Below are 25309 nucleotides of genomic sequence, written 5' to 3' on the forward strand. Positions count from 1 at the left end.
TCCACATGAAAATATATAACTGGGTTTACAGTCCACAGGAAGCCTGATTCTCAGGTTCATGTGAAGAAATACATAACTAGCTTACAGTCCATAGGAAGCCCGATTCTCAGGTCCACATGAAAATATGTAACTGGGCTTACAGTCCCTGATTCTCAGGTTCATGTGAAGCTTTGGGGACCACAAGGGGCATGGCCTTGAATGTTAATATGGGTGCTTTTCTGGGAACAGGAAGCCTTGCTTCTATCCACTCCTCAGGAGACCTCTGTAAGAAGGCAGATTTATAGTTCCTAGGTGTATCACTTTGTAACAAACTGGGGGAAGGAATGCAGACAGTGACTGAAAGCCAAACTAATTATGGCCAACATCGGTCCTCTTCCATATCAAGTCCACAGGAACTTCACGATATTCCAGCTCGCTGAGTGCAAGCCGGTGCTGCCAGACAGACTGGTGAAGTACTAAAGCATTTTCCACCACGGACTCCTTGCAATGTTAGCTTTCCTTATAGACCACAAGTCTAAATGTACTCCAAACCTATATTACTGCAAGTCTTCCCTATTTTTTTTCAACATCAAAGATTCCAAAAATTTTTCTCTAATTGATTATAATTTTACCAAAACCGCATTTTCAACGTAGAAACATAAATGCCAACAAATCATTTCCATTGAAATGAAAAGATGGCACTAAACTGCTATTATTTCTGAACCAAGAAGAGTCTTTGGCAGCAATCTGGTGCCTGTGATGGGCAGTAAGAGCCATACCAGAGCTCTGTTTACATGCCCAATTTCAACAGCTTCATGGAAGAGTTTCTACGTTATAAATTATACTAAGAGCAATTATGCTCTCAGAATCTAAAATTGATGGGAACAGTGTAATTTAATATACCTCTGACAGTTATGAAACATTCTCTAAAGCTTAAATAAATAATACATAGCATCTTATTAAAAGCTGAAGAAATATTGGACATGTTAGCTTGTCTGAAAACCGAACATAAATGTCTGGAAGCCTGAGAGCCGCTAGCTTGTAGGGCATATATAAAGAAGCCAGGGAACCGAGAGGTAAGCCAGGTTGGCCTGCCTGCCTTAAAGACGAAGAAATCCTGGGGACTGGAAAGGTGGCTCAGAGGTTAGGCTACCCCTTGAGTTAGTCGCTAACTCCAGAGTAACTTGTTACTCTTCTGGAGGACTTGAATCAGGCTCCAGCACCCACATCAGGTGGCTCACAACACCTGTAACTCCAGCTCCAGGAGTCCAGTGCTACATGCCTCCTCAGGCACCTGCACCATGTGTACATACCTCCATGCAGACACACACCTACACACCATCAAAATCATGAAAATAAATACGTTTTCCTTGTTGTAAAAAAAGAGATCTTTCTCTTTGGGGTAACATCCTTTGGGGAGCCAGTATTTGCTTCAATTTCACCAGTATTTGATGGCGACAGTATTCGAAGCTATTCCTAAGACTCCCAAACACGGAAGGGAAAAATATCTGTGGCTTGTTCTGAGTCCAGTAAATTACAAAGCAAAGCCCATGTCTTTTCTCAAATGTCTGCTACTGTAATAGCAGAATTCAAAGGTAGAAATTGGATAGATTAATGGGATTACTTCAGTCTAAAACTGTGTGAACTGGTTATTCTAGTCTTCAGACGATTCTGACTTTCAGGCAGAAATCGAAACCGACTCAGGGCTTTGAGTCAGTTGTTCTGTCAGAACAGGGGCGCTAATGTCCTTCAAATCTCACTGGAATCTCAATTACAGGCGATCTTCCTACCATAACCAAACGGCATGCAACATGACAGCCCACTTAAACATGGTCAGACATGCAGTGAGAGCAGATAGAGGGAAACAAAATGGAAACGCAAACAGGGGCACAGCTCTCTCTCAAATGGGTTCAGCGTCAGCCAGCAGGAGCACAGGGTAAGCTGCACGTACCTCCTCCCCACATGTCAAAATATTTGGTGTCTAGCACCTCCCCTGTTTTCCCTGAAAGAGACAGAATACATATTAAATCACACAACGGAAATATCAGGGTAGGAAAAAAAAATGGTCTAACCCAACGAGTGACATGAACTCATCGACAGAAGGAACTGCTTCTAGAACTTATGATCTGAATCACACACACAGCTATGCATTGCTGACTTCAGATCAGTCCTATGCTACACTTCACGTTCATGTGCGATCATCAACCCAAGACATTACCACCAATACATAACCTCTACAGCAAAGAAATTATCTACTTAAATCAGGACGAAAACAACAATCTATACTAAAGCTTTTTTTTTCCAAATAAAATGTATACTTATTTTATCTCAAAGATCAATTAAGTAGAAGAAGAGACATTAAAATTTTTACTTGGGAAAAAGAAAGTACAAAGTCAGATAATTATCACCTATGAATAAGAGCAAAGAGAGCTTTTCCCTGCTGGGGGTTGGCTGAGCTGCTGGGAGATTCTACTCACCCCAGGCAGTTACGGGAAGTAAGTGGCTGAACAGAGGCTAGCGTACAAAGGCAGCCTGTACTTTGTGGGCTGGATGCTTAAAACTGATTTTTTTAACACACACTATGTCCAGGATTCAGTGAACTTATTTGCACAAATGAACCTCTGAGAAGAATGTGGACAGTATTGAAAACTTACAACAAACTATGACTTTATTCTTCCCTCTACTTATTAAGAGTCCACCATCCTTTGTCATTTTACACACCCTTAATCCCGATTACCTATCCTCATATTAAGTAAGAATTCTAAAAGGTGCAGCAAGATCAGCAAGATGGCATCCACTTAGTATCAGACTAGTAGCTTGCAGTTTCACAAGAAGCTCGCCACACAATGCACATGACTGCAATATGCCCATGAAAACGTGCTACCCATAAGAAGATCCCGAGTCTTCATCTGCAATGGTTTGGACAAGAGGGTACCCTTGTTGGGAAGGCTTCAGTATTGAGTGGTGCTTTCTACTCTGATGCCAAGGGTAAATTTTAGTGTGGGGCATAAATATACCCATTGATTACATCAATAAAGTACAGTAATTATTCTTACCATTTACCAAGGCAACATTTATTCCTCTTCCAACATTGTTCTTAACACCACTCATCAAACTAAAGGGAAAGAAGTCAAGACAAACTCATTAGAATATATGGAAACATGTCACAAAAATACAATGCAAAAAAAGGTATTATACACATATCAAACACTCAACTCAGCATATTAAAAACTTACTACATCAAAGACATCCTTAGTTGAGTCAACTATAATATCAACTCAAATAATACTTCATAAAATTAAAAAATACACATAAAGATACAATGGTGCTCGAGAAATAGTTAGTGGTTAAGAACATGTACTACTCATACAGAGGATCCAGACCCATGTCAGGAGGCTCACAACCGCCTCCAACTACAGGGGATCTGACGCCTCTGGCCGCCATCAACACCTGCACTCACGTGCACATATCCAGACACATACAAAGAAAGTAGATTCTTTAAACTAGAAGCATTATGTCTCAAATGCCACAGTACTACTACTCTATCTATACTGTGCAGTGCCACCTGAGGCGATCCTTTAAGACATGGGCAGAGCAGGACTCAATCTCCACCACTGTCAAGAAGCCAAAGACCACGCCCTTTCTTCTCCATCTTCTGTAGGGTCACCGTGATACCATGACATGAAATGGAGTCGTATTCTATAAAGACACTTTCAAATCGGAAGCCAGAGGAGTAACGGAGCACTGTCATGCCCATGTCACCTCACTGTGAACATTTTCCTATTTTCCTAGTGATTATTAACGTAAACTTTCTCTGCACTCACAAGGAATGCTGTACTTGCTGATTATCTCACCACAGCCCCAAATGGGCTGCCTGAGACAACCAACATCACTGCAGCTTACAGACCATAATGCCAGTTGACAGTGTGGGATGGAGGGCACAGTGGCACACTGGCTTGATATCAGCTTACTTTATTGAATATTAAACCCAAATTTGAGGCAATGTTAAATTACTAGAATTCAAGGTATTAGCCACTTCCCCATCAGTGTGTTGGAAGAGGGGTGCTGTGCTCACATTAGTACACTGCAAATTTTCCTGACAGAATGTGTAGCACACAATTTTGCAAATGAAATATATACTACTTTATCTTACATTCCTCATAGTCAATTGATTCTCACAGAACATGTCAACTGATTTCCACCAAACTCCCATCTGTAACTGAACTATGGGTGTAGGGAATATAATTCTAACAATTACTGAGTGACACGCTCATGTATGTAAATGAGTAAGACAAAGGAAAAACTAAAAGAGTGTTGAAGCCTCATTTATCTGGTGATGAGAATGTCTTCACTGGCCAGTTACTTCCTCGTTCTGTTGTTTGCAATGTTGTAAGAACAAGCCAAACAATGTCATGACATGCAGCTAGGTCTCCGCTACACAAATAACCTGTTCTCTTTTTCTCAAGTCTAGATCTCAGTTTCAAACCCTTCCTGTTAAGGCACAGACAGTAATCAGTATAAAGTATCTACAAAGGGACGTACTCAAAAACAGTAAAGAAACTTCTTAAAATGTTTGTATTACCATATATTATAAATATGAATGAATCTCGTTACATTTTGCATGTGCTTAGAATGTATTTTGATCATATATCTCATTACCCGCCTCCTCTTCCCAGCTACTCCTCTCAAATTAAACTTTTAAAAATGATCATAAAACTCAAAGTAAGCTGGGTGGTGGTGGCACATACCTTTAATCCCAGCACTTGGGAGGCAGAGGCAGAAAGATTTCTGAGTTCCAGGCCAGCCTGGTCTACAGAGCTAATTCTAGGACAGCCAAGATTATACAAAGAAACACTGTTTCCAAAAACAAAAACAAACAAAGAAATAAACAAACAAAAAAAACCTCAAAGTAAAACAATCTGAAAATAGAATAAAATGCTAAAATGATAGACTTAATGTCTCATCTATCAGCATGTACAGGGAATATAAGTAGCTCAAACATACCGCATAAAAACAGAATAGGAACAATCAGTTATTACAGAACCAACTACATAATGATGACAATAAATTCACCTGAAACAGGTAACAGGAAGTAAATGGCTAAGAAAGCCTTCATGCAAACAACCCAAAGAGGAAATATCAATAATCAATTTTAAAAACAGAAGGTTGGGATGAACAGTTTTCTATGGTAAATTTAAAAAATGTAAGACGTTATTAACAACTAGGGAGGCACAAATCATGGACTCAAAGAGCTACAACTTCACTCCTACTAGATGCATAGGCATTTGGAGGACCCAGGACTTCACACTGTTGGTACACAGGTCAACCGATGAGGCCACTCTGGAAAAACAATCTGACAGTTCCTCCAAATGCGAGACAGCTATCTGAAAGAAAAGTCCACTACAGTCCAAGCACAGAGAGTGAAAACACATCCACACACAACCTGTATAGAAAAGTTTCAGAAACACTGTTCTGGACAGTCAGCGAGGGGAAACATTCACACATCTATCAACCGATAAAGGACAAAGCAAATGAGGCACATCTATAATGGAGAGGAATTCATCCATGAAAAGAAATAACGTGAGCTACAAGGTGGATGAACCTTGAAAACGTTACACCAAGCGAAGAAGCCCGTTACCAAAGACCACAGATAATAATACATCTACGAAACAAGCAATCTCTAGGGGCAGAAGCAAACCAGGTTATTTAGGACTTGGTGTGGAGTAGAATGAAAACGAAGAGCCGGAGTTAAAGGACACAGTTTCTTTTGGTACGTTGGCAATGTTTTATGCAGGGACTGCAATCCCAGCATTCTAGAGACAGAGGCCAAAAAAGAATGAACGAAAGAGAAAGGAAGAAAAAGCCTAAAATGGACTACGGCACAGTTTGTACGCAACAGTCAATCACACTACAAACCAGTGATTGCATACTACAAACAGGAAGTGTAGGTATATAAACTACATCTCCAAGCTGTATCAACAGAAGAATTTGTCTTGAGCATACACATAAGACGGACATAAGTTTCACCACAGGACAACTAGCCGGGCTACATCAGAGGAGGGGAGCGCTCCAGACCCGGGGAAGCATATTAGATGTGTAAATTCCATCATTGGCAGCAAAAAGCAATGGTTACAGCTAATGTGTTGGTTAACAACCAAACTCCAGTGATTTTCCAAGTAGAGATCATCTTGGAACATGCTACTCTCTATTCCAATAAACTTCAGTCCATCTCAGAACAAAGAAAAGAAGGCAGCAGCAGGAAGCACAGTTCCACAGGCTTCCCACAAGAGGGCAGCAACCTACCAAGTTTTAAATAGATGACCCTGGAGAGATTTACCATCAATGAAAAACCACCAAAGTCACCAAACACATCAAGAGTGGTCACAGCAATTAAAATATTTACTATTCTTTATGACTGTGAAGGCCCTCTGGCCAACCACACACCTTTAGGGAAAAAAAAAAACCCACAAGGAAATGGCATAAACACTATATATAACATTTTCAAACACAGCTTTGCTTCACATACCTGCCACCAGCTCTGGCTACTTTAAACATCTTAGAGGGAGCTTGCCTGAGCGCTAGAAATGTTCAACAGCTTTGGCTCTGCAAGTGGAACCTCTACAGCTATGACAAACAGCAAATAGACCATAGGGAGCAAAATTAGCCCTGCACAGACACAGCAATCTAGAGTATTCTATCCATGGTGAGTTCCTGTACTCAGATCAGGTGCAAGGATACACATATTTTTTAGTATGTTCTTGCACATTTTGTAGGTAGACAGGCAAAAAAAAAATTGTTGTGAGTAGACATACCACGTCAAGTAGCTAGTGTGACTAATCATGGCCTTCCCACTGTTCTTTATTCCACTATGTAAGTCATTTTATATAGCTGTGAAATTAGTTTTTCAATACAAATGAAATCATAAGTAAGTCTGAAAACTGTCTCAGCACACTTAGAAAATGACCTCAATCTGCACTGCTCAGAAGTTCTTGTGTGGTCTGGCCCACTCACTTCTAGAACTTTGCTCCCCTATGGGCTGACCATGTGCCTCATGTCTGGGATGTTCAGACCTATCTGCTCTGCCTCTGGTTGTCTCCTGATCCCTAGGTTCTCAGAGCACACTCAGTGTCTTAGAATCAATCCTCAACACTCAATCTCAAGTTAGACCCTTTCCCCTTACTGACAATGTCAAGTTGAACTCTACTTCACTCACTCCCACTAGAAAGCATCACTTACGGCCACTGCCTGCACAGCTGGTGTCCTGACCGACAGCCACTAACTTGCATTCACTTTTTAGGTACCTGTCAGCCCTGCTAGGCTGTATATCCCACGATAGGGGAAACCAGATTCAATAAGCACTTGAACAGATGAACTGAGTGTTGTCTAGGCAAGCAGACTCTTAAGCTTTATGTTAGCACTGTTTAAAAACTTCATGCATTTTCAATACAGAAATAAATATACAGGAAAAGGCACTGGACTTGGTCCTTGCAGCATCCCATTGGAGGTCGCCGGCCAGTTATGAAGCCCTTCTACAGGGACCAGCGTCATGACCTGAGGCCTAGCTATAAAATTTCATCAATTATTAATCTCTCATGGGAATGGCAGAATGATTCTTGAAAGGCAGCTGATTGGTGGGCAACCTCAATTTGGGGATCAAACAAACTACTGCAGAGTATAAATCCTACATGACATGCCCACCATGCTAGAACCAAAGAATCTGGCTCCCAGCCCGGCACAATGATGCTGAGCCCTACCCTCAAGAAACAGTTCTCTTCTGACCTATGCAACTGTGGTTGGAAAACCAGTGTCTGAAAAGGCTCTTCCTTGCACTAAACTCCATGCTTCAAAGGGACGGGGCAGGCATCCAAAGATGATCTGTGGGTGAGATATTCCGAATGAACTTTCATCCTATTATTTAGACTCAAACTGAGTCTTCAGTGAAGCAAAGGTGAAGACAAAGAGGACTGTCTCTAAAAACCTAGAAACTTCCAAACCCCACGCGCTTTGCTGAGATCTGGGGTACCGAAGTCAGAAGGTAGCTGATTTGACAGGGGCTGCCCACTAGCATGAGGGCAAAGAATGGGAATGAACAGAGCTCAGTGAGCATCAATTTTGCAAGAAAGTGTTGTCCCAGGAGCCAATCCTTCCATAGTTCACCGCATATTTAACTTAAAAGCTCTGTGTGAGATTCATGCACAAAAAGCTGGGAGAAACGGCCCAGTTTCTGTTGTTTAACTGTACACCATCTTAGTCTTTAGTCTACACAGCCAAATGTCATAGTCATTATTTTACGTGAATTTTAAATGAGCTCATGTCCCAAGTTTTCTGAGCAATCGGATGAAAAAACAACTAAAGGCAGGAACTTGTGAAAGCTGACAAGGCAGGACGACAAACCTAAAAGCATCCTGTGCACAATATCACAACCAGGGAGCCACTCAGCCCAGCCCAGAGCAGTGGAGTGCAACAGGCCGGCCATGACCACCAGGTCACTTCACACCCCAGCAAGCAGCACTCAAGTATCAAAAAATGAAAGATACTGACCTATAATGGGAAGCATTCAGTGCTCTGGGAAGATTGTCAATGGGACTTGGTTCTGACACAGTATTTTACATGGGATTTGTGGTCAAGAGCCCTGTGGAGAGCCGGGGCAACGGTAGCGCACGAGTTTAATCTTAGCACTCAGGAGGCAGAGGTAGGCGGATCTCTGTGAGTTCGAGGCAGTCTGGTCTACACATTGAGTTCAACGACAGGTCTAATTATTGAGTTCCAGGACAGCCAAGGCTGTAACACAGAGAAAGAGAAACCCTGCTCGAAAAGATAACAAAAAAAAAAACAAAAAACCCAAAATCAAAAAAGAGCCCTCTGGAGTCATTGAGCACTTGAAATATGCCAATCGTATATGAAGATTTCCTTTATTTTAATGAATTTAAAGGAATTAATTTTTTTCTTAGTATTTAAGAACCATAATGAAACAGCCACATTTATCCTTACATAAAGCCAAATAAAAAGCAGGTCTCTCTCTTAATGCACTGGGGGAGGGGGGGGGGAGGAATCATACAATAGTAAAAGCACTTCAGAAGCACCATGGCCCGCAAGCCCACCAGCTGTCACTCAACACAAGACCTTTGAGTTCTGAGCCATCTAATACTCACACATTGTCTTCTAGGCAGATCTTGGGCCCCACGACATTGGCCGCTCCACTGGCCATTTTAAAAGCAAAATGCTTCTCAGGGCACGCTTTTGAGATTCCACATTTGTACCTGGGAGGCTTCGTAGCTTCGGAGAGAACAGAAATAGGTTTGAGATTCTTCAGAAAGTCAATTAATAGGATTTTATAATCAGTTTGCTTGAGATCTCAAACACTACACACAAATATATATGTATATTAATATTAATTATATCATAAAGGAACACTTAGTTAGGGGTTAGAGGGACAACTCAGTGATTAGGAGCACTGGCTGCTTTTCCAGAGGACCCAGCACCCACACGGTGGCTCACAATCATCTGTAACTGTAGTTCCAAGGGATCAGATGCCCTCTTCCAGACTCGTTGAGCACAACATATGTGATGCCTACATATGAAAAAATAATTTAAAAAGAGCGATACACATATTTAAAAATAAATATAAAATTTTTAATCTTCTAGAATTCCCCCCCCCAAAGAATATAAAAAAAAAAAAAAAAAACAAGCAAGGAAGGAAGGCAGGCAAGTCCCCCAAAATAAAAAGTCATAAGAACACAACTCAGCCCTCGTGGAGAATGAGCCGACTACTGAGAGAAATGGACCGATCATGCCATGTGATCTTGCTGAGCGAGGCAGATCTGATTTAATTATTCCTGAAGTTATCTTTATATTTCTGGGTGCCTTGGGGTTTTTTAATTGCTCCTTTGTATGTCTAGTGCATCAAAAACAGGATCAATAAAGTCCGGTCCTCCCATCCACCCAGGTACAAGGGGCAGCTGCCTCTCCTATGGGCTCTCACTGGCTGTGCTCACACAAGGCTGCAACCCCAGCACCAAGCCAACACCCACTGACGACGAAGCACCTGCAACACTAGGCCGTCCAATGAAACGGCAGCTGCACAGTTTTCAAACTCGACTTCCCCCTCAGGGTCTGTTCACACAAACTGCCCACACTGCTCGCACATAAGCTCTCCCAGGGCCACACACAGGATAAAGCACTTAGAAGACACCAAGGTGAGGGACTTACAGCGAGTGGCTGAGTCCAGCGCAGATCGAGCTAAGAAGAGAAAGTTAACATTGTTAGAAAGCACAGGCCCATTGGCAACTATCTACTTCAAACACAGTAAAGCATCTAATGAGTCAAGGAAGTGTGTGTTCGGACGACCGCTCACGTGCAGTAAGTACCAGTACTACTCCAGAGAAGCAGTACCTCTCCACTAATTCATTCTGGACAAGTGTGTGCTGAAATCACGGAGAGGAGTTTGTTATTACTCAAAGATCATTCTAAACTATTTATTTAGTTAGTTAGGTGTTTTTTTTTTTTTTTTTTTTTTTTTTTTTGGCGGAGAGGGGTGAGACAGGGTTTCTCTACATAGTCCTGGGACTCATACTGTAGACCAGGCTGGCCCTGAACTCACAGAGATCCACCTGCCTCTGTCTCCCCTGTGCTGGCATTAAATGTATGTGCCATCACCACCTGGTTCATTTTAAACTTCGTATTTTGTTTAATTATTTAAATCCTACTCAGAAAGTTAGTCTGAAAACACACCTTTAAAAGACTACTAACTGGTACTGGTGAACAAAATGGTATTTAAATGCTGTTGTTGCTGTTGCTGCTGCTGCTGCTGCTGCTGGGCAGGGCTGGGCTGGGCACCCCCACAGTCCTGGAGAATGTGCATAAATCTATCTTGGGGTTTGGTGAGGATTTGGGCATACAAGAAGAGGGGGAGGGGGAATGTTGGGGAAACCTGAATTCTCCACAACAGAAGTGTATAATAAAATTAATGCTGTTACTGAGAGTTTCTTATTTCATCAAGGAAGGGAAAAGGTCAACTCATAACGCCCACAGTGGCTCTCCACTGTCCTCCATCACAACTACACTTAGTGCTCGGTAAATGCACCCGTGTCTGATCCGAGTCCAAGAGATTTTAGCACACATCATCCAAGTGCCATGGACAGCCAGTTTCTGATCTGGCTAATAAGTACACAGTGTGGTCGTTGCTGGCCAGCTGTCTGACTATAAATAGTCAGAAAGTTTTCACTTCTGCACTGTTTTTGATAACTGCGAATTTCCTCTAAGTCCACTATTCAAATTATGGAACACTTGAAGCTGAAAAGAGGACCTAGATGTTTAAAGAGACAGAGCAAGTCAGCGGCTTCAGCACTCAACAGAACACTTGGTAGGATATTATACACCGTGCAAGTCCCACAGCTATAATGTAGGGAAAGAGTCATGCATGGAATATAGTTAAAACAGCCTTCCCCCTCTCCAGAACCTAAATACAGAGATGATACAAAGAGAGATTTGAATAAGCAAATAACGAAACAGGAAAAAAGGGGGGAGGGGAGGGAAGGAGAGAAGGGGAGAGGCCACAGATTCAGGCGCTGCGTTTTCCTTAGTTCATTCTTTCCATTTCCTTGTGTAATTACAGAGATTTGATCCAATGCTTCCACTCTTTTAAATGGAAAAACTAAACCCCAGAGCAGAAGCAGCAACATGAAGACTAGAAATTCTCAACTTGAGTCTGTCTTTAAAAAGCAAACAGACAAGATAGTGCAGTGGGTAGGGACTTGACACCAAGCCAGGGGGTTCCCCAGGATCTCGATAGCACAAAGAGAAAACTGACTCTCACGGGCTGTTCTCTGATCGCCATTCATGTGCCATGGCACATGTGTACCTACACTCCTATACAAATACAGACACGCACGCACGCACACAAATAAATGCAATTAAGAAAAAAAAATTAGTTGGGCAGTGGTGGTACATGCCCCGATTCCCAACACTCAGGAGACAGAGACAGGAGGATCTCTGAGTATGAGACCAGCCTGGTCTACACAGCAAGTTTGAGGACAGCCAGGGATACACAAAGAAACCCTGTCTCAAAAACAAATAAACAAACAACAAAAAGCTTAATTAATTAATTAATTAATTAAAGAAAAAGAAGACTGTATCATCAGACTCTGGTGTTAAGATTCCTAGAAAGCAACACTGGTAAAATCAGGAACTTAGGTCTCCCAGACTGACCTCTGTTGGCTGATTACACAGCAGGTTATCTGATCTATGGTAATGAAGTGGGGAGCAACACTCATTCCTACGTGCTAGCTGGGTCAAGTTAGTCTAGATGGTCACTGACAGAGTCATCATGTCTCAGAGACAAGGAAACTGAGGACAGAGTGTGTAACTGGTGTGTCTGTTTTAGGTCATAATTGTAAGTGGTGGAGCTAGCTTTTATTTTTTAGTTTATTTTTAATTTTTCATAACATTTATTTGTGTGTGTGTGTGTGTGTGTGTGTGTGTGTGGTTGTGTAGGTGTGTGTGTGCGCACGCGCATGTGCGCCAAAGGACACTGTGCAGATCTCAAGGACAACTTACAGGACCAGTTCTCTCCTTCCCCATGTGGATCCCGGAGCCTGCTGTCAGGCTTGAAGGTGAGCATACTCACCTGCGGAACCATCTTCCCAGTCCAGAACCGGCTTTTAAAATCATCTCATGCAGCACTCAGGCCCACTGTGCCACTTCCGGTTTTTGTTTTGTTTTGTTATTGGTTTTTGGTTTGGGGACACAGGTTTCTCTGTGTAATAGGCCGTCCTGGAACTCACTTTGTAGATCAGGCTGCCCATGAACTGAGAGAGATCCACCTGCCTCTGCCTCCTGAATGCCACCCACCACCACCGCCGCCACCACCACCACTACCCGGCCCACTGTACCACTTCTAAAGAGGAACTTTGTAAGCAAAAACACCAGTCATTCCCAGAGCGGAAAGCCAGGTTAGGGACCTTTTAGAATAACTCTAACCAGAGGCTCAAGTCTGAGTCTATCAAGAAAGACCCTGTTGACATAACCTAGGTTTACAAGAAGAAGAAAAAACGAAGCCAGTTCTGGGAGAGGAAACTCTTGAGGTGTTCACTGGATTTTTTAAAAAGTAGACAGAGTCAGAGCTAAACACCACAGACAGGGTTTAGGCTCAGACGTGGGCCAATTGCAGGGACAATGTAGAGGAAGGAGTCGGGGCTCTGGCTCGTCTCTAAAGTACCTGTATTCTTCACACAAGGAGGGCATCCAAACACTTTCTCTGCACTCAAAACCTTTATAACTATGTAAGGAGGGGTGTGTGTGTGTGTGTGTGTGTGTGTGTGTGTGTGTGTACACCAGTGATGGGCTCCACCCACCATGTTTTAAGACACCTGGTGAAGATCTAGAAGGAAGAGTATGGAGGTCAGCTAGATACAAGGCCTGGGAGTTAGACAGAAACTGGAATCTGAGCAAACTGATGAGAACATCCAGGGAGCACCGAATCCGAGGACATCAACCATCAAGAACTGACCAAGACAGAAGAAACTTCGGAGCTTGGAGTGATGAGCAGGAGAAGCAAAGGCTGGGTGACTTTATCACACAGGGCTGGAGAGCTGACTCAGGTCAAGAGCACTTGTTATTGTTGCCAAGGACCCGAGTTCAACTCCCAGCACCCACAAGGAGGCTCACCACCTCTGTGGGCACCATGTACAAATGAGGTCCACAGAAGTGCATGCAGGGCAAACACTCATCCATGTAAAAATAGTAAAAATAAAAAATGTAAAAAACAATGTTAAAGATCAAATCAGTTTGTTAAATTTCACATGTCAAACCTGTAACTGCTCTTTAACTAAAGACACAGAAATCCGTTTGTTAGCCGTCAGGCTTTTGGGTAAATGTACCTCCACGGAACTTGTGTGAGCTGATGAGAGGCTTCAAGGTAAAGACACTCGCTGGAAGCACTTTTTACAAGGGAAGGTTATTTTTATCCAATACTCATCAAAACTGAAAGACTTCCCCGAGCCTGTTAACTCTGAGACTGTGAGAACCTGGAGGCAAGCCAATGAACTATTTCTCACTGACACAGGTTACTGCCAAAGCATCCTGCCCAAGCACAAACTGCAAACACAACACTCCCTCCTCACTGCGGGTTTCACTTACTTGATAACCCTAATTGTATCTTTCGGATAATACGTCAAGAAATGGACACAAACCTGCCTGATTCATCAGACTTCAGCGCATGTCCTTTAGTGAAGTCAGACTAGAGAATTTAGAACTACTTTATACCTGAGCTTTTCATACTATCTCAAGTAATCTATGCATATACTACTTACCCAAGGCTTAAATATCCAAGGGTAAAAATAATCAAGCCCACGACACTCACTGCAGCAATATCTACAGAGATAACCTCACTGTGTTTAGGTTCTATACTAGATGAATGTCCTCGAGGAAAACTAATACTGCATGAAACCTCAACCAGGAACGAGACTGGCAGACTGTGTGAAAGTCTACATCCTGCCCTGCCCGTGACAGTTTACAGTTCCTAAGATGTTATTGATGGGTGGAACTAAGGCAAGGGTGTCCAGGGTCTCTGGGTATTATTTCTTACAAACAGAGTGTGATTCTATAATTCCTTCACGATTAAATCTTGTTAAAAAAAAAAAAAGTTCCTCTGTGTGTTTGGGGGTGGGGTATGCTGGGGATTGGAATCTAGGTGTGTTAAGCAAGCATCTAGCATTCTATCACTGGGCTACATCCCTATACCAAAATACTGTTTAGGAGATTAGGTTTTTTTAGTTGTTTTTCTTTATGTTTTGTCTTTTAAATTTTATCTTATTCTTTTAAATCACAACCTATCTTGGTAATTTAAATTATTAACTGTGGGTAAATTTTCCATTCTTTCTATCTTGAAATGTTTGTTTTATTTTTCTAAAACAATATGATATAAAGAGCCTGAGTCAATGAGCCAGGTTATCCAACCCTCAGGAAGCACGGGCAGGTGGATCTGAGTTCAAGGCCAGCCTGGTCTATAGAGTGAGTTCCAGGACAGCCAGGACTAGGCAGAAAACCCTGCCTCGAAAAACATACAAACAAGCCGGAGTCAAAATGATCCGTCCAGTGAGTGGCTCTCTGATTCCTTCTTCTGGGCTGTTTCCCTTCTCTTTGCTTATCCAACTTCGATGTGATGGATGTTCTCTTATCTTATTATCTCTTATTTTATCCTGTTTGGTTGATGTCTCTCAGAAACCTGCTCTTTTCTGATGAGAGACAGAAAAGGGAGGATCTGGATGGGAGGGGAGACGGGGAGGAACTGGGAGGAGCAGAGGAAGGGGAAACGTAATCAGGATATATTGTATGAGAAAAGAATCTATTTTTAACAAACAGGGGGAAGGATCAAGCTATTAAGTTATTACAAAAAAAGTTGAAAAACTCAACTACTGAATGAATTGTAGTTAACCATACAGGTAACTAGAGACCAGGTCCTCTATGGATTCAAGCTGATGACCTTTGCTAAATTAAGTTGGATGCTACATAAATGGTTAAGAGAACTAACATATTCCAAACAAAAAATAAAACAAACCCCACAATTAATATTTTCACTAGTTCAATCTAGACTGGAATCCAATAAGTAACTTTTATAGATAAAATGCACTATAGTTTCAGGATGAAAACAAACACGTGCCCTAAACAGTGCCTAAGCCAAAGAGGTAAAACACATGCAGTAAAAAAGTCCCTAGCAACATGGAACAGCAGAATGGGAATTAGGAGAGTCACCTGTTCCAGTTAAAGTACTCAACACGGGCTCATATTGGAAAGGCAGAATCTCATGCCATATCCCAGACACCGAGACATTAAGATTCTCTGAAGAGTATTTAGACATGAACGGTTGAGTACTGGTGTGTAGGAGGATCTCGGGTTGACAGAGAGGACGTGAATTAAATGTTAGGAGTCCCTTCTAAGTATTAACTTATGGAGAGGAAAACTCACTAAGTCAAAGCCCTCAGCACACTTTTGTTTAATTCTGCCGACTAGAACAAGATGCTTCCAGGATTCAGTCTCTTTCCACACTTAGTGTGCAGCCAAAGCTCACCCCCACATGGGCACAGGGACCCAGGAAAAACAAACAACCTCCTCTGGTTTCCAGAGGCAGCTGATTGTCTCCAGAAGAGATCTGGTATTAATTTTATATAGTGTGAGATAAATACAGTCATTTCCATTTTAATATATGAACCTTAAGTTCTATTCTTCATCCTCCTAATAATGTACTTAAGGTCATCATGGATGTAGGTCAGTGGTATAAGCACTTGCCTAGCATCCACAAAGCCCTGGGTTTGACTAAAAGTGCCTCAAAAGAGAGAGAAATTGTAGGGTGGGCACTGTGGTGGTGCACACCTGTAATCCTTGCACTCGGGGAGTAGGGTGAGGCAGGAGAATCACGAGCTGAGGACAACCCAGGCCGCACAGTGAATCTGAAACAGCCGGCAGTACCACAGGAAAGTCACAGTACACTTCTGGAATAGAAACATCTGGAAATCAGTAAGATGTAGCACTATCTAAATAAGCATTAAACATAACTGGTTCCATTTTATTAACTTAGGAGTTTTGTTTAAAACTGAGTTAAGAATGTAGCCCAATGGTAGAGCGCTGGCCTAGCATGTGCAGGGCACTGGGATGGACCCCTAGCATTGAAAAATGTAATCTGAGTCAAAATACCTAATACAGGTACAGTTACAACATAAAAACACCAAATAATGAGCAAAAATAAAAATCACAGAGGAAAGAAAAAGAATGTTAAAGACCCACACGTGCAACACATTTCTCTGACTGTTTTTACAAACTAGATCTGGGTCCATTTTCTAGCAGCCAACTCAAATGAAGAAACAATTTAAACATACCAGCGTTGTGTTTTCCAGAGTGAGCACTTAAGAGCCATGATTAATGCTTCTCATCACCGTGTAGTAAACAGTTGCTAAATATGCTTAAAATGTCAAACAAAAAATCGATTGCTTCACACTGGCTTTATTCTTAGACATGTTATATTTTTCAGAATATGGTAATGAATGACATTTACTCACATAATAATTCTTTTTCTAGACAAAGCAGCAGTGAACTCATGATGAGAACTTACACTTTGGAGAGTAATATTAAGAATAAGATTCTTAGCCGGGTGGTGGTGGCGCACACCTTTAATCCCAGCACTCGGGAGGCAGAGCCAGGCGGATCTCTGTGAGTTCGAGGCCAGCCTGGGCTACCAAGTGAGTTCCAGGAGAGGCGCAAAGCTACACAGAGAAACCCTGTCTCGAAAAACCAAAAAAGAAAAAATAAAAAAAAAAAAAAAAAAAAAAAAAGAAAAACCAAAAAAAAAAAAAAAAAAGAATAAGATTCTGGGGCTGGGGAGCTAGCTTGGCAGTGAAGAGCACTGGCTGCCCTTCCAGACTACCCAGGTTCTATTCTCAGCACACAAAGATGTTCACAACTGTCTGTAACTCAAGTTCCAGGGAATTCAGATGCCCTCTTCTGGCCTCTGAGGGCACCAGGCATGTACAAAGTGGACAGATACACATGCAGGCAAAATATCCATACACATAAAATAACAAAATAAAAATTTCTTAAAAGAATAAAATTTGGCCGGGCGGTGGTGGCGCACACCTTTAATCCCAGCACTCGGGAGGCAGAGGCAGGCGGATCTCTGTGAGTTCGAGGCCAGCCTGGTCTACAAAGTGAGTTCCAGGAAAGGTGCAAAGCTACATAGAGAAACCCTGTTTCAAAAAAACCAAAAAAAAAAAGAATAAAATTCTTCTACAGTAGGTGGCAGCTAATTCAAGAAACTCCTAACTAGTCAAAGTGCTATAAGAATACGTGACTGCTAAGTGTTCAGCCCTATACAGGACTTGTGTACCTCCCTCTCTAAAGCTCAGAGAACATCCTGCAAGAGGGAACAGAAAGTGGGTGGGTGGGGCTGAAAAGTACCGTTTCCTAGACAACATAGCTGTAGCACTCAAGACATCCCATCAGCTGTGATACGGGCCTAAGACTGTACCAGTCAGTACTCCATCATGGATGAGGAGGAGACTGGGAGGTATTCCTCCTCTCTGAGCAGCCACTGGAGTTTAACTGCTACAGTGGGAAGGAGAGCCATTTTCTTCAGTGGTGTAGCCACCGGCAAGGTGCCCATGCTAACCCATGCTCATGTGAGCAAGCCTAAACTGAATGGGTTGCAAAAAAAAAAAAAAAAAAAAAAGACATGAAACTCAAAGGAGAGTGTGCAATAATCAATGGGAGTAGTCGTGGGAGGGAGATAAAAGTGTTATAAATTGGGGGGGGGGGGAGGTAATGAAACTTACCAAATAGATTTCCTAAGCTTGCATCCATTTTAATTTCAAATACTTGAGAAATAACATAAAATGTCAATACAAATACTGCGACAGCCACCACCAACTTTGCAGCTCCTAGAAAAAAAGCAGAAGCAACTCAGCATGGTTTTATAAGCCAACAGAATTTCTGCCACGCAAACTCGGCGTTTCTGCAGAAGCATTATGACTAATGCAGCTCTATTTTGTAATCTACTAGATCTTAATGTTCCTGGAGTTACAAGGACTGCATGCTACCCACAATCACAGAACTCACAGACACACCATGAGACGCCTGTCTAGGGTAACTGTGGGGAGGTGGTTTACCTACCATCAGCTGCTGGCTGACTACAGGTGATCTGATGAGTGCACCACCACCACCATGCCTACAGGACTACATGCTTCCCAATCCTAAAGAGCAATGCCCTCTGACAATGACACAAAACTAGATCTTCTGGAGATGCCAAGGCCAGGACATCCAGGAAATAAGGAGTTGAAGTGAAATGCAGCAAGCTTACTAGCCAACCACCAACCCATCGCCTGGAGCTACCTAACCCCACAGGGAACTGCAAACATGACCTTCTGCCTTACAAGAGGAAGAAGGTAAAGACATGGTTTCACATCTGGAGGACAGGCTTGAACATCACAGTGACGGGCTATGTGATGAGCTCCATGAGGGCACACTCCTCAGCTTTAGACTTTGTATCTTTATGGTGTCAGAGTACCTTACAATAGCCATCACTGCCACATCTGCTTAGTATGAATCATCCCTTACTCTTTGTCCTAGGTACCCCAATCTAGGCAGCAAATCACAAAGGGCAAGAGTAAGACAGGGAATGGAACAATGGCAGAGCAACAGCTTCCACCTCTGGATTTCAGAAACACGACCTGCTTATTCGGAAACAGTACTAGCTTACTCATGTCTACACAACCTCAACTGCCCGCGCCTACTAATAGTTCGGGTTTAGTTCAGGTGTAGTCTCGACTGATAGGAAAGAGGTTGTCAGAATCAGCAGCCATCTAACCTTAAAGAGAAAAAAAAAATCCCAAAGATGAAGTAATGCTCTTCGATTACAGATAAATCCGTGGCTGCACATGAACCAGAACTCAAGCCTACCCCAAAACACCTAGTAGCCTGTACAGTACTTCATTCTAACACTAAATGACATATTCTTGGGGGGGCTGGGGGGTGGAGAAGGACTCAATATTGTAGGTAAGGAAGAATTTAAAAAAAAAAAAAGATCATCTAATCTCATAGACCCAAAAGAATAGTCTGTATCTTCAGAGGAGAGGGGGAGGACCAGGAAGAAACTGAAGATGTTTGGAAAGGCCGATGATGCTAAAGGGCACCCACATCCAGGGCTGCCTCAGTACTATTTAGAGATGCTCTATTCATAGCTATACGTGAGGACATACAAGAAAAATCTCTGCACCTTCCTTCCAATTTGGCTGGGAATCTAAAACTGCTCTAAAAACCAAAGCCTTAAGGATTCTATTAATACAGAACACAGTGGTAACGAGTACGTCCAACTAGCCCTTCTCACCCTATCTCCTCACTTCCTCCTTCCAAAGGTTGCTTCTGAGTCTTTAGAGCAACTACTACTAGCTACCTCCATTGTTAGCATGTAAGAGCAAAATTTCATTTGCTTTGGACCTCCTTCTCCCAGGATCTAGCTGAGTGTCTCATACAAAGCATGCTCTCACCACATATGTGCTCGACAGATAAATGACAGCAGGTGGCAGACACTGTTTTCATTACGTAAGACTGAGGCCAGTGGCATGAAGGTGACAGATCGCATGCTACCCTTCTACTTTGTTTTCTAGCAGCCATGGGCATGTACAACAGGGGATAAGCCCTCACTGTCTTCTAAAACAGACAGATGAGGCTTGCGTTGTTCACGGCTGAACTTGCACAGGGGCACACCAGTGGTAGCACAGGGTCTTTTCTTTCTTAAGATTTATGTAATTTGTGTATCAGTGGTTTTGCCTGCACATACGCCCGTGAACGTGTATGCCCAGTGCCCATGGAAGTCAGAAGACAGTGTCAGATACCCTGAACTAGTTACAGATGGCTGAGTCACTGTGTGGGTGCTGGGAACTGAGTCTGGATCCTCTGCAGTAAGAGCATCATGGAGTGCTCTTTCCCTCTGGCCCATCTCTCCAACCCCAGCACTGGGTCTTAACCCAGGACCTGTTCACTGACACTGGTCTGGAACAAGGAAGCAAACAGATGCTCCAAGAGACAGAAAAGTCAGCAGCAAAGACACTCGCAGTCTCTACAGTGGGAGCGTCCAGGAGCTTGCTACAGAATATGGTCTCAAAGGTTGGACCCGAAGCCCTGTGCCAGCCTGGAGGGGCTTACCACATCACACCACAACTCCCATTCCTGACGTGGTGGTGCCATTACCTCTTCCTTCTAGCCACTGACCAAAGATCATTACATTTCAGGCTAGGTGAGCATTTCAAAGCAACCAGATACTATTTTAATTTAGAAGATATTAATTAGTTCAAAGCAGTGAACTAATAACTCACCTTCCTTATTTGTCCGTTAAAGACAGGGCCCCCCAAGTCCTATGCCAAGAAAAGGATGAATGTAAAAACTAAGTGATGGAGTTATTTTACTGAAGATGAATTTAGAATTATGTGCAAAACAAGAACTGCTCTGGTCACCACGCTTCAACAGCGTACTTAGAAATCCTCAGGAGACCACAATTGTAAACCGTCCTGCTGAACCCAAGAACATCCAGGAAGAAAAGGCAGCAGAGCAAACAAGAGGCCCACGTGGTCTAAAACAAGCAAGCTCTTGGTTCCTGGAGTCCCCTTCCTCCACAAGTGTCTAACTACTTAGAAATGATGCTGTGACTTCCCAGCCAGGAGAGGCCAACTTTTCAGATTTCTACAAAAGCATCTGTAGCAGCCGTCCGTTAACTTGGTTTTAGTAACCACGGTGTCTGATCAACTCAGCTTGACTCTATACAACTATAAGCAAACTAAGGAGAGGGTCTTTTGTCCACCTGCCTTGGCTTCTGGCATCTCTGAGAGACGACCCTATGAAAACACTTGGTTTGCTTGTAAGACAATGACAATGAAGAATTAGACTAATTATCTTGATTTTGGAGAACAACCTGTTTTCTCTGTCACACAGATTTAGCAGAATTCCTCAGGCAATGTGCCTTTGGGGGTGGGGAGGCTGTGGCTGGAGGCTGCATAGCAGAAACACATTTATTTTCACCTCCAGGTAGGGAAAGGCTAACTGGGTGTTTATGGATCTACCCTTTAAAGATGCTTATCAATACCTTTATTAATACCAGGAACATCTAGCAAGGACTTTCAATGTATATGACATACTACTTCAGATTACTGTTAATGTTCTAGGTTTATACCTAGACTAATAATTCAAAGCAAAATCATATTTTAGTAAATTCTTCATGTATGTTATACTGAACTGCACATAGAAGAGAGTTCTATTTTAGAATTCCTTTTTCTAGACGGCTAGAACTTAGCAAGAAAAAGTCAGTCTCTTTGCATTTTCAAAATCATTCTTTGAGTATTTTATATGTACTATTTGGGCAAATACGCTTACCACATAAGAAATAAACATTAATATTTAGAATAATTTCAGTAAATGTTCACCTACAAAAACGCATGTCATACGTACTAATGTCCAAGTTGAGACATGTTGACGACATAAAATGGAAAGGCTAAGCATGATCTCATGACTTCAGCCTAGTACTTAACTTTCAGAAACATTAGAGGTATGTGGCCCCTGTATATAACCTCTGAGGCAGGAAGACGGCGTGAACCAGCATAGACGAGGAAGCAGGACCCACCACCAAAAGGGGTTGGGGGGAGGAGGAGGAGGAGGAAGAATCAATGAATTATGAACCCTCTCCTTTAGTCATTACTGAGCAAACAGGTTATAAAATAAATTATAAAATAAAAATCACTTCCACTGGATTAAATGTCTTACCTGCTACCCTCATTTTTGCTTTTTCAATCTACGGCACTTCTCAGAAATAAGGTCCTAAAATCAAAAGAAAAGGCAAACACCATCAATTATACAATGAATCTTCCTCCTCAGATTGAGCTTATTTTAGAAGGTATGCATAAAACCAATTAGGTATATACCATGACATTTCTAAGTATTCTATGAATTGCAATGTTTAACAAAAAAACTCTTTATCACTGGCCACTCCTTCCACTGGGCCATTAAAAAAAAAAAAGTCAAAAGAAGCTGCTTGCGTGTGTCTCCCACTGGCTGTGTCCACTGCGCCCATCATACCCCACGCCTGAAGAGGACAACTATTACCCTCAGTGATTACACACCCATTAGGAGCTCACACATTCAGATTCAAACACTGGTTAGCACATCACATCAGTAGTCAGTAAGTAACAGAAAAGCTTGTGGAGAAATGGGGTTTAGCTATGCCGGTTCATGCCAGCACAGGAAGCTACTTCATTTCATGCTTTTCAATTCCCATAGGCAAAATGACATATCTAGAGGTTTAGAATTATAATTTTAAGGACTCCAGCAATTATCATTACTGACAGAATGGTATATATCAAACAAACTATTCTTTGACATTATTTTACTAACTGGCAACAAATGCTTAAAAAAAAAAATCCATATATGTGTGTGGTTTTCCTGCCTACAAAACAACTCAAAAAGGAACTGTAAAATAACTCAAAATGGAACTGTAAATAAGACTTTTTTTTAATGCCAAAGCCACACCCACATTCAGCTAGACAGCTGCTTCAGTCAATGTTTTGTAAAGGAGAGAATTCAAAAGTTAAGTTTCACATAATGGATCCTATTGATCAGAAATATATCATTTCTCTGATCTCCTGAACATGCACCGTGGCACATAGGTCCCCAGACACAAGCACACATACACTCAAGCATGCACACACAGCACATACATGAGCATGCATACCCCCACACAAGCAAGTACACACATACTAATATACTTCATAGAGCACCCAAAAAACAAACAAGCAAACAAACAAAAAAGACCTTTCCCCAAAGGACACTGCAAAAAAAATATCCAGTTTTCTTGTTCATTGGAAAAAGCAACAGGATGAGGACCCAGCATGGCTCCCCATCCCCCATATCTTCCACTGGCTCCCTTTCTTCTGCAAAATCTAACCTGGTTAAAAAACAAACAAAAAAAGAAAAAGAAAAAAGAAGAAAGAAAAAAAGAGCAAAAGAAGAAAAAACAAACAAAACCTTCAATCAACACTTAACTGAGATGTCCACTCATGGGATATTTTTTCCTTTGTTATCTATGTGAACACCTTCTATATAATAGCCAAAGTCAATGCTATCTATCTATTTAAACTCCTTAGCCACCAGCCAGAATTCTAGAAGGAAAGAAGAGATACGGACTTTATATAAAAGAGGGAAGGGGGGGGCGGTAGGCCCTTGGCTTCTCAAAAGAGAACTCCGACAGGTCATAAATCCTCTTTTGGCTTCCAGTGAAATTGAACTCTGCATTCACAACACACACATGGCCTTTCCTTCCCTTTCATATGCCAAAATAATTTCACTCCTATCTGAGTGTGGCCCAGGAAAATTTCTCTGAAAATGTGATAAGCAGTTGGGTACCAGATGCCTGCTGTTCTATTTCAGTTTCCATTGCGGAAGGGGGGGAGGGGAGGACCACACCTGTATAATTACAGTCACCAGCCGCCTGCTTGCTTTTCCCAACAATCCCGCTTCTGAACTCATCACAGGCCGCTCTGTAAGCAACTACATTTGTGAATACAATTGTTTTCCATTAAAATATCTTAGGGAATTAACATTTAGGAAAATTTCTATATTAAAATCTCACCAAAGTGCCTCAGTCATTAACACATCTTTAATTAATTTCCTTAATTAACTTTCTTGCATCTTTAATGATGCAAAAGTGTAAATCCGAGGAACAGGAGTATTGAAATAGATTGAAGGGCAGAGTATGGTGAGCGTTTATGATGTGCTAATTCCAAACCAAGCCTGGCTGTTTAGAGAGCGTTTGAAGACTTTTTACAATCTGAGCAGGGGAAGAAATAGCTCCTGAAGACTTCAGGGAACCAGAGAGAGACAGGTCCAGAGACAATGAACAGAACAGTGAAAGAATAAAAAGGCCTCAGCTGAAAACTCAGAATGCTAATCTCAGTACTCCAGATACAGAAATGAGAACCAGTTGCCAAAACCAGAACATTAGTAATTAAGAATCTTCTTAGAACAGATAAACATGTAAATATTCAAAACAGGATACCTAAGAAATTCATGACTCCAAAAGTGTAAGGATAGACCAAACCAAGTTTCAGCGTGTTAGGTAGATAAGGGTGCAATGTCAGCTCCAAGTCAAAGCAGGAGGGCCACACTGCCCTCTAGGCAAAGGAACACTGACCTAAAGGCCACTCAGTCTGTGACCCAGAGTAAAGGAGAGGGCCTGGAGCAGGGCCTCAGAGGGACCACCCCACTTATCCGGATGCTTTAAACATTTCCTTTAACCCAACTACACAGTTTTGTCCAACTTAATAAAATTTTGTTGCTCAAAAATTGGGCTGCTCTGTGACTATGGAAGGCCTGTCAGGAAGTCACTAAAATAAGGACCGATGGTAACAAAAGCATAGGTCAAATGGCACTCCCGTTCCTTCCTGGAGAAATGAAGTCTAAATTACAACACTGTCCTGTACGAAAGACTACTACCAGGAAGCGCTGTCTTTCCCGGTTATCTTCCCAGCAGCTCTCTAGCTGTCCCGACTACTGTGATGCCTTACAGAGAGGCAGAGGGGTTTGCCCATAGTCCTGGGAAGAGTAGGGGGAACGCTCACAAACAAACCCCGTTCCATTTCTCCCCCTGAACGCTGATGCACTCAAGTATAAGAGCTTGTGGACAAATACCATGTCAATCAATTTGGCTTTTGCAAATTGCTCTGGGAATTGCGAATCTCTGCTGCAAACTAGCCACTCCAGAGATCTGACAGTTTGTCAAACTGACTTAAGTTTGAGTGTTGGA

General features: G+C 42.2%; 1 protein-coding gene across 1 annotated transcript in view; it reads right to left on the minus strand.

Annotated features, from left to right (window-relative positions):
* The window catches only part of Fam3c (FAM3 metabolism regulating signaling molecule C), a 49278-nt gene that overhangs the window by 13284 nt on the left and 10685 nt on the right, over window positions 1–25309 (minus strand). Inside the window, exons 2-7 of the mRNA XM_059256528.1 lie at window positions 22276–22329; window positions 18300–18404; window positions 10189–10218; window positions 9132–9255; window positions 3036–3094; window positions 1931–1981 (exon numbers count right to left, since the gene is read on the minus strand). Of these exons, the coding sequence (XP_059112511.1) occupies window positions 1931–1981; window positions 3036–3094; window positions 9132–9255; window positions 10189–10218; window positions 18300–18404; window positions 22276–22288 (382 nt within the window). The 5' untranslated portion in view covers window positions 22289–22329. The remainder of the gene's footprint in view (window positions 1–1930; window positions 1982–3035; window positions 3095–9131; window positions 9256–10188; window positions 10219–18299; window positions 18405–22275; window positions 22330–25309) is intronic.

The sequence above is a fragment of the Peromyscus eremicus genome, chromosome 3 (genome assembly GCF_949786415.1).
Source record: "Peromyscus eremicus chromosome 3, PerEre_H2_v1, whole genome shotgun sequence".
NCBI lineage: Eukaryota > Metazoa > Chordata > Mammalia > Rodentia > Cricetidae > Peromyscus > Peromyscus eremicus.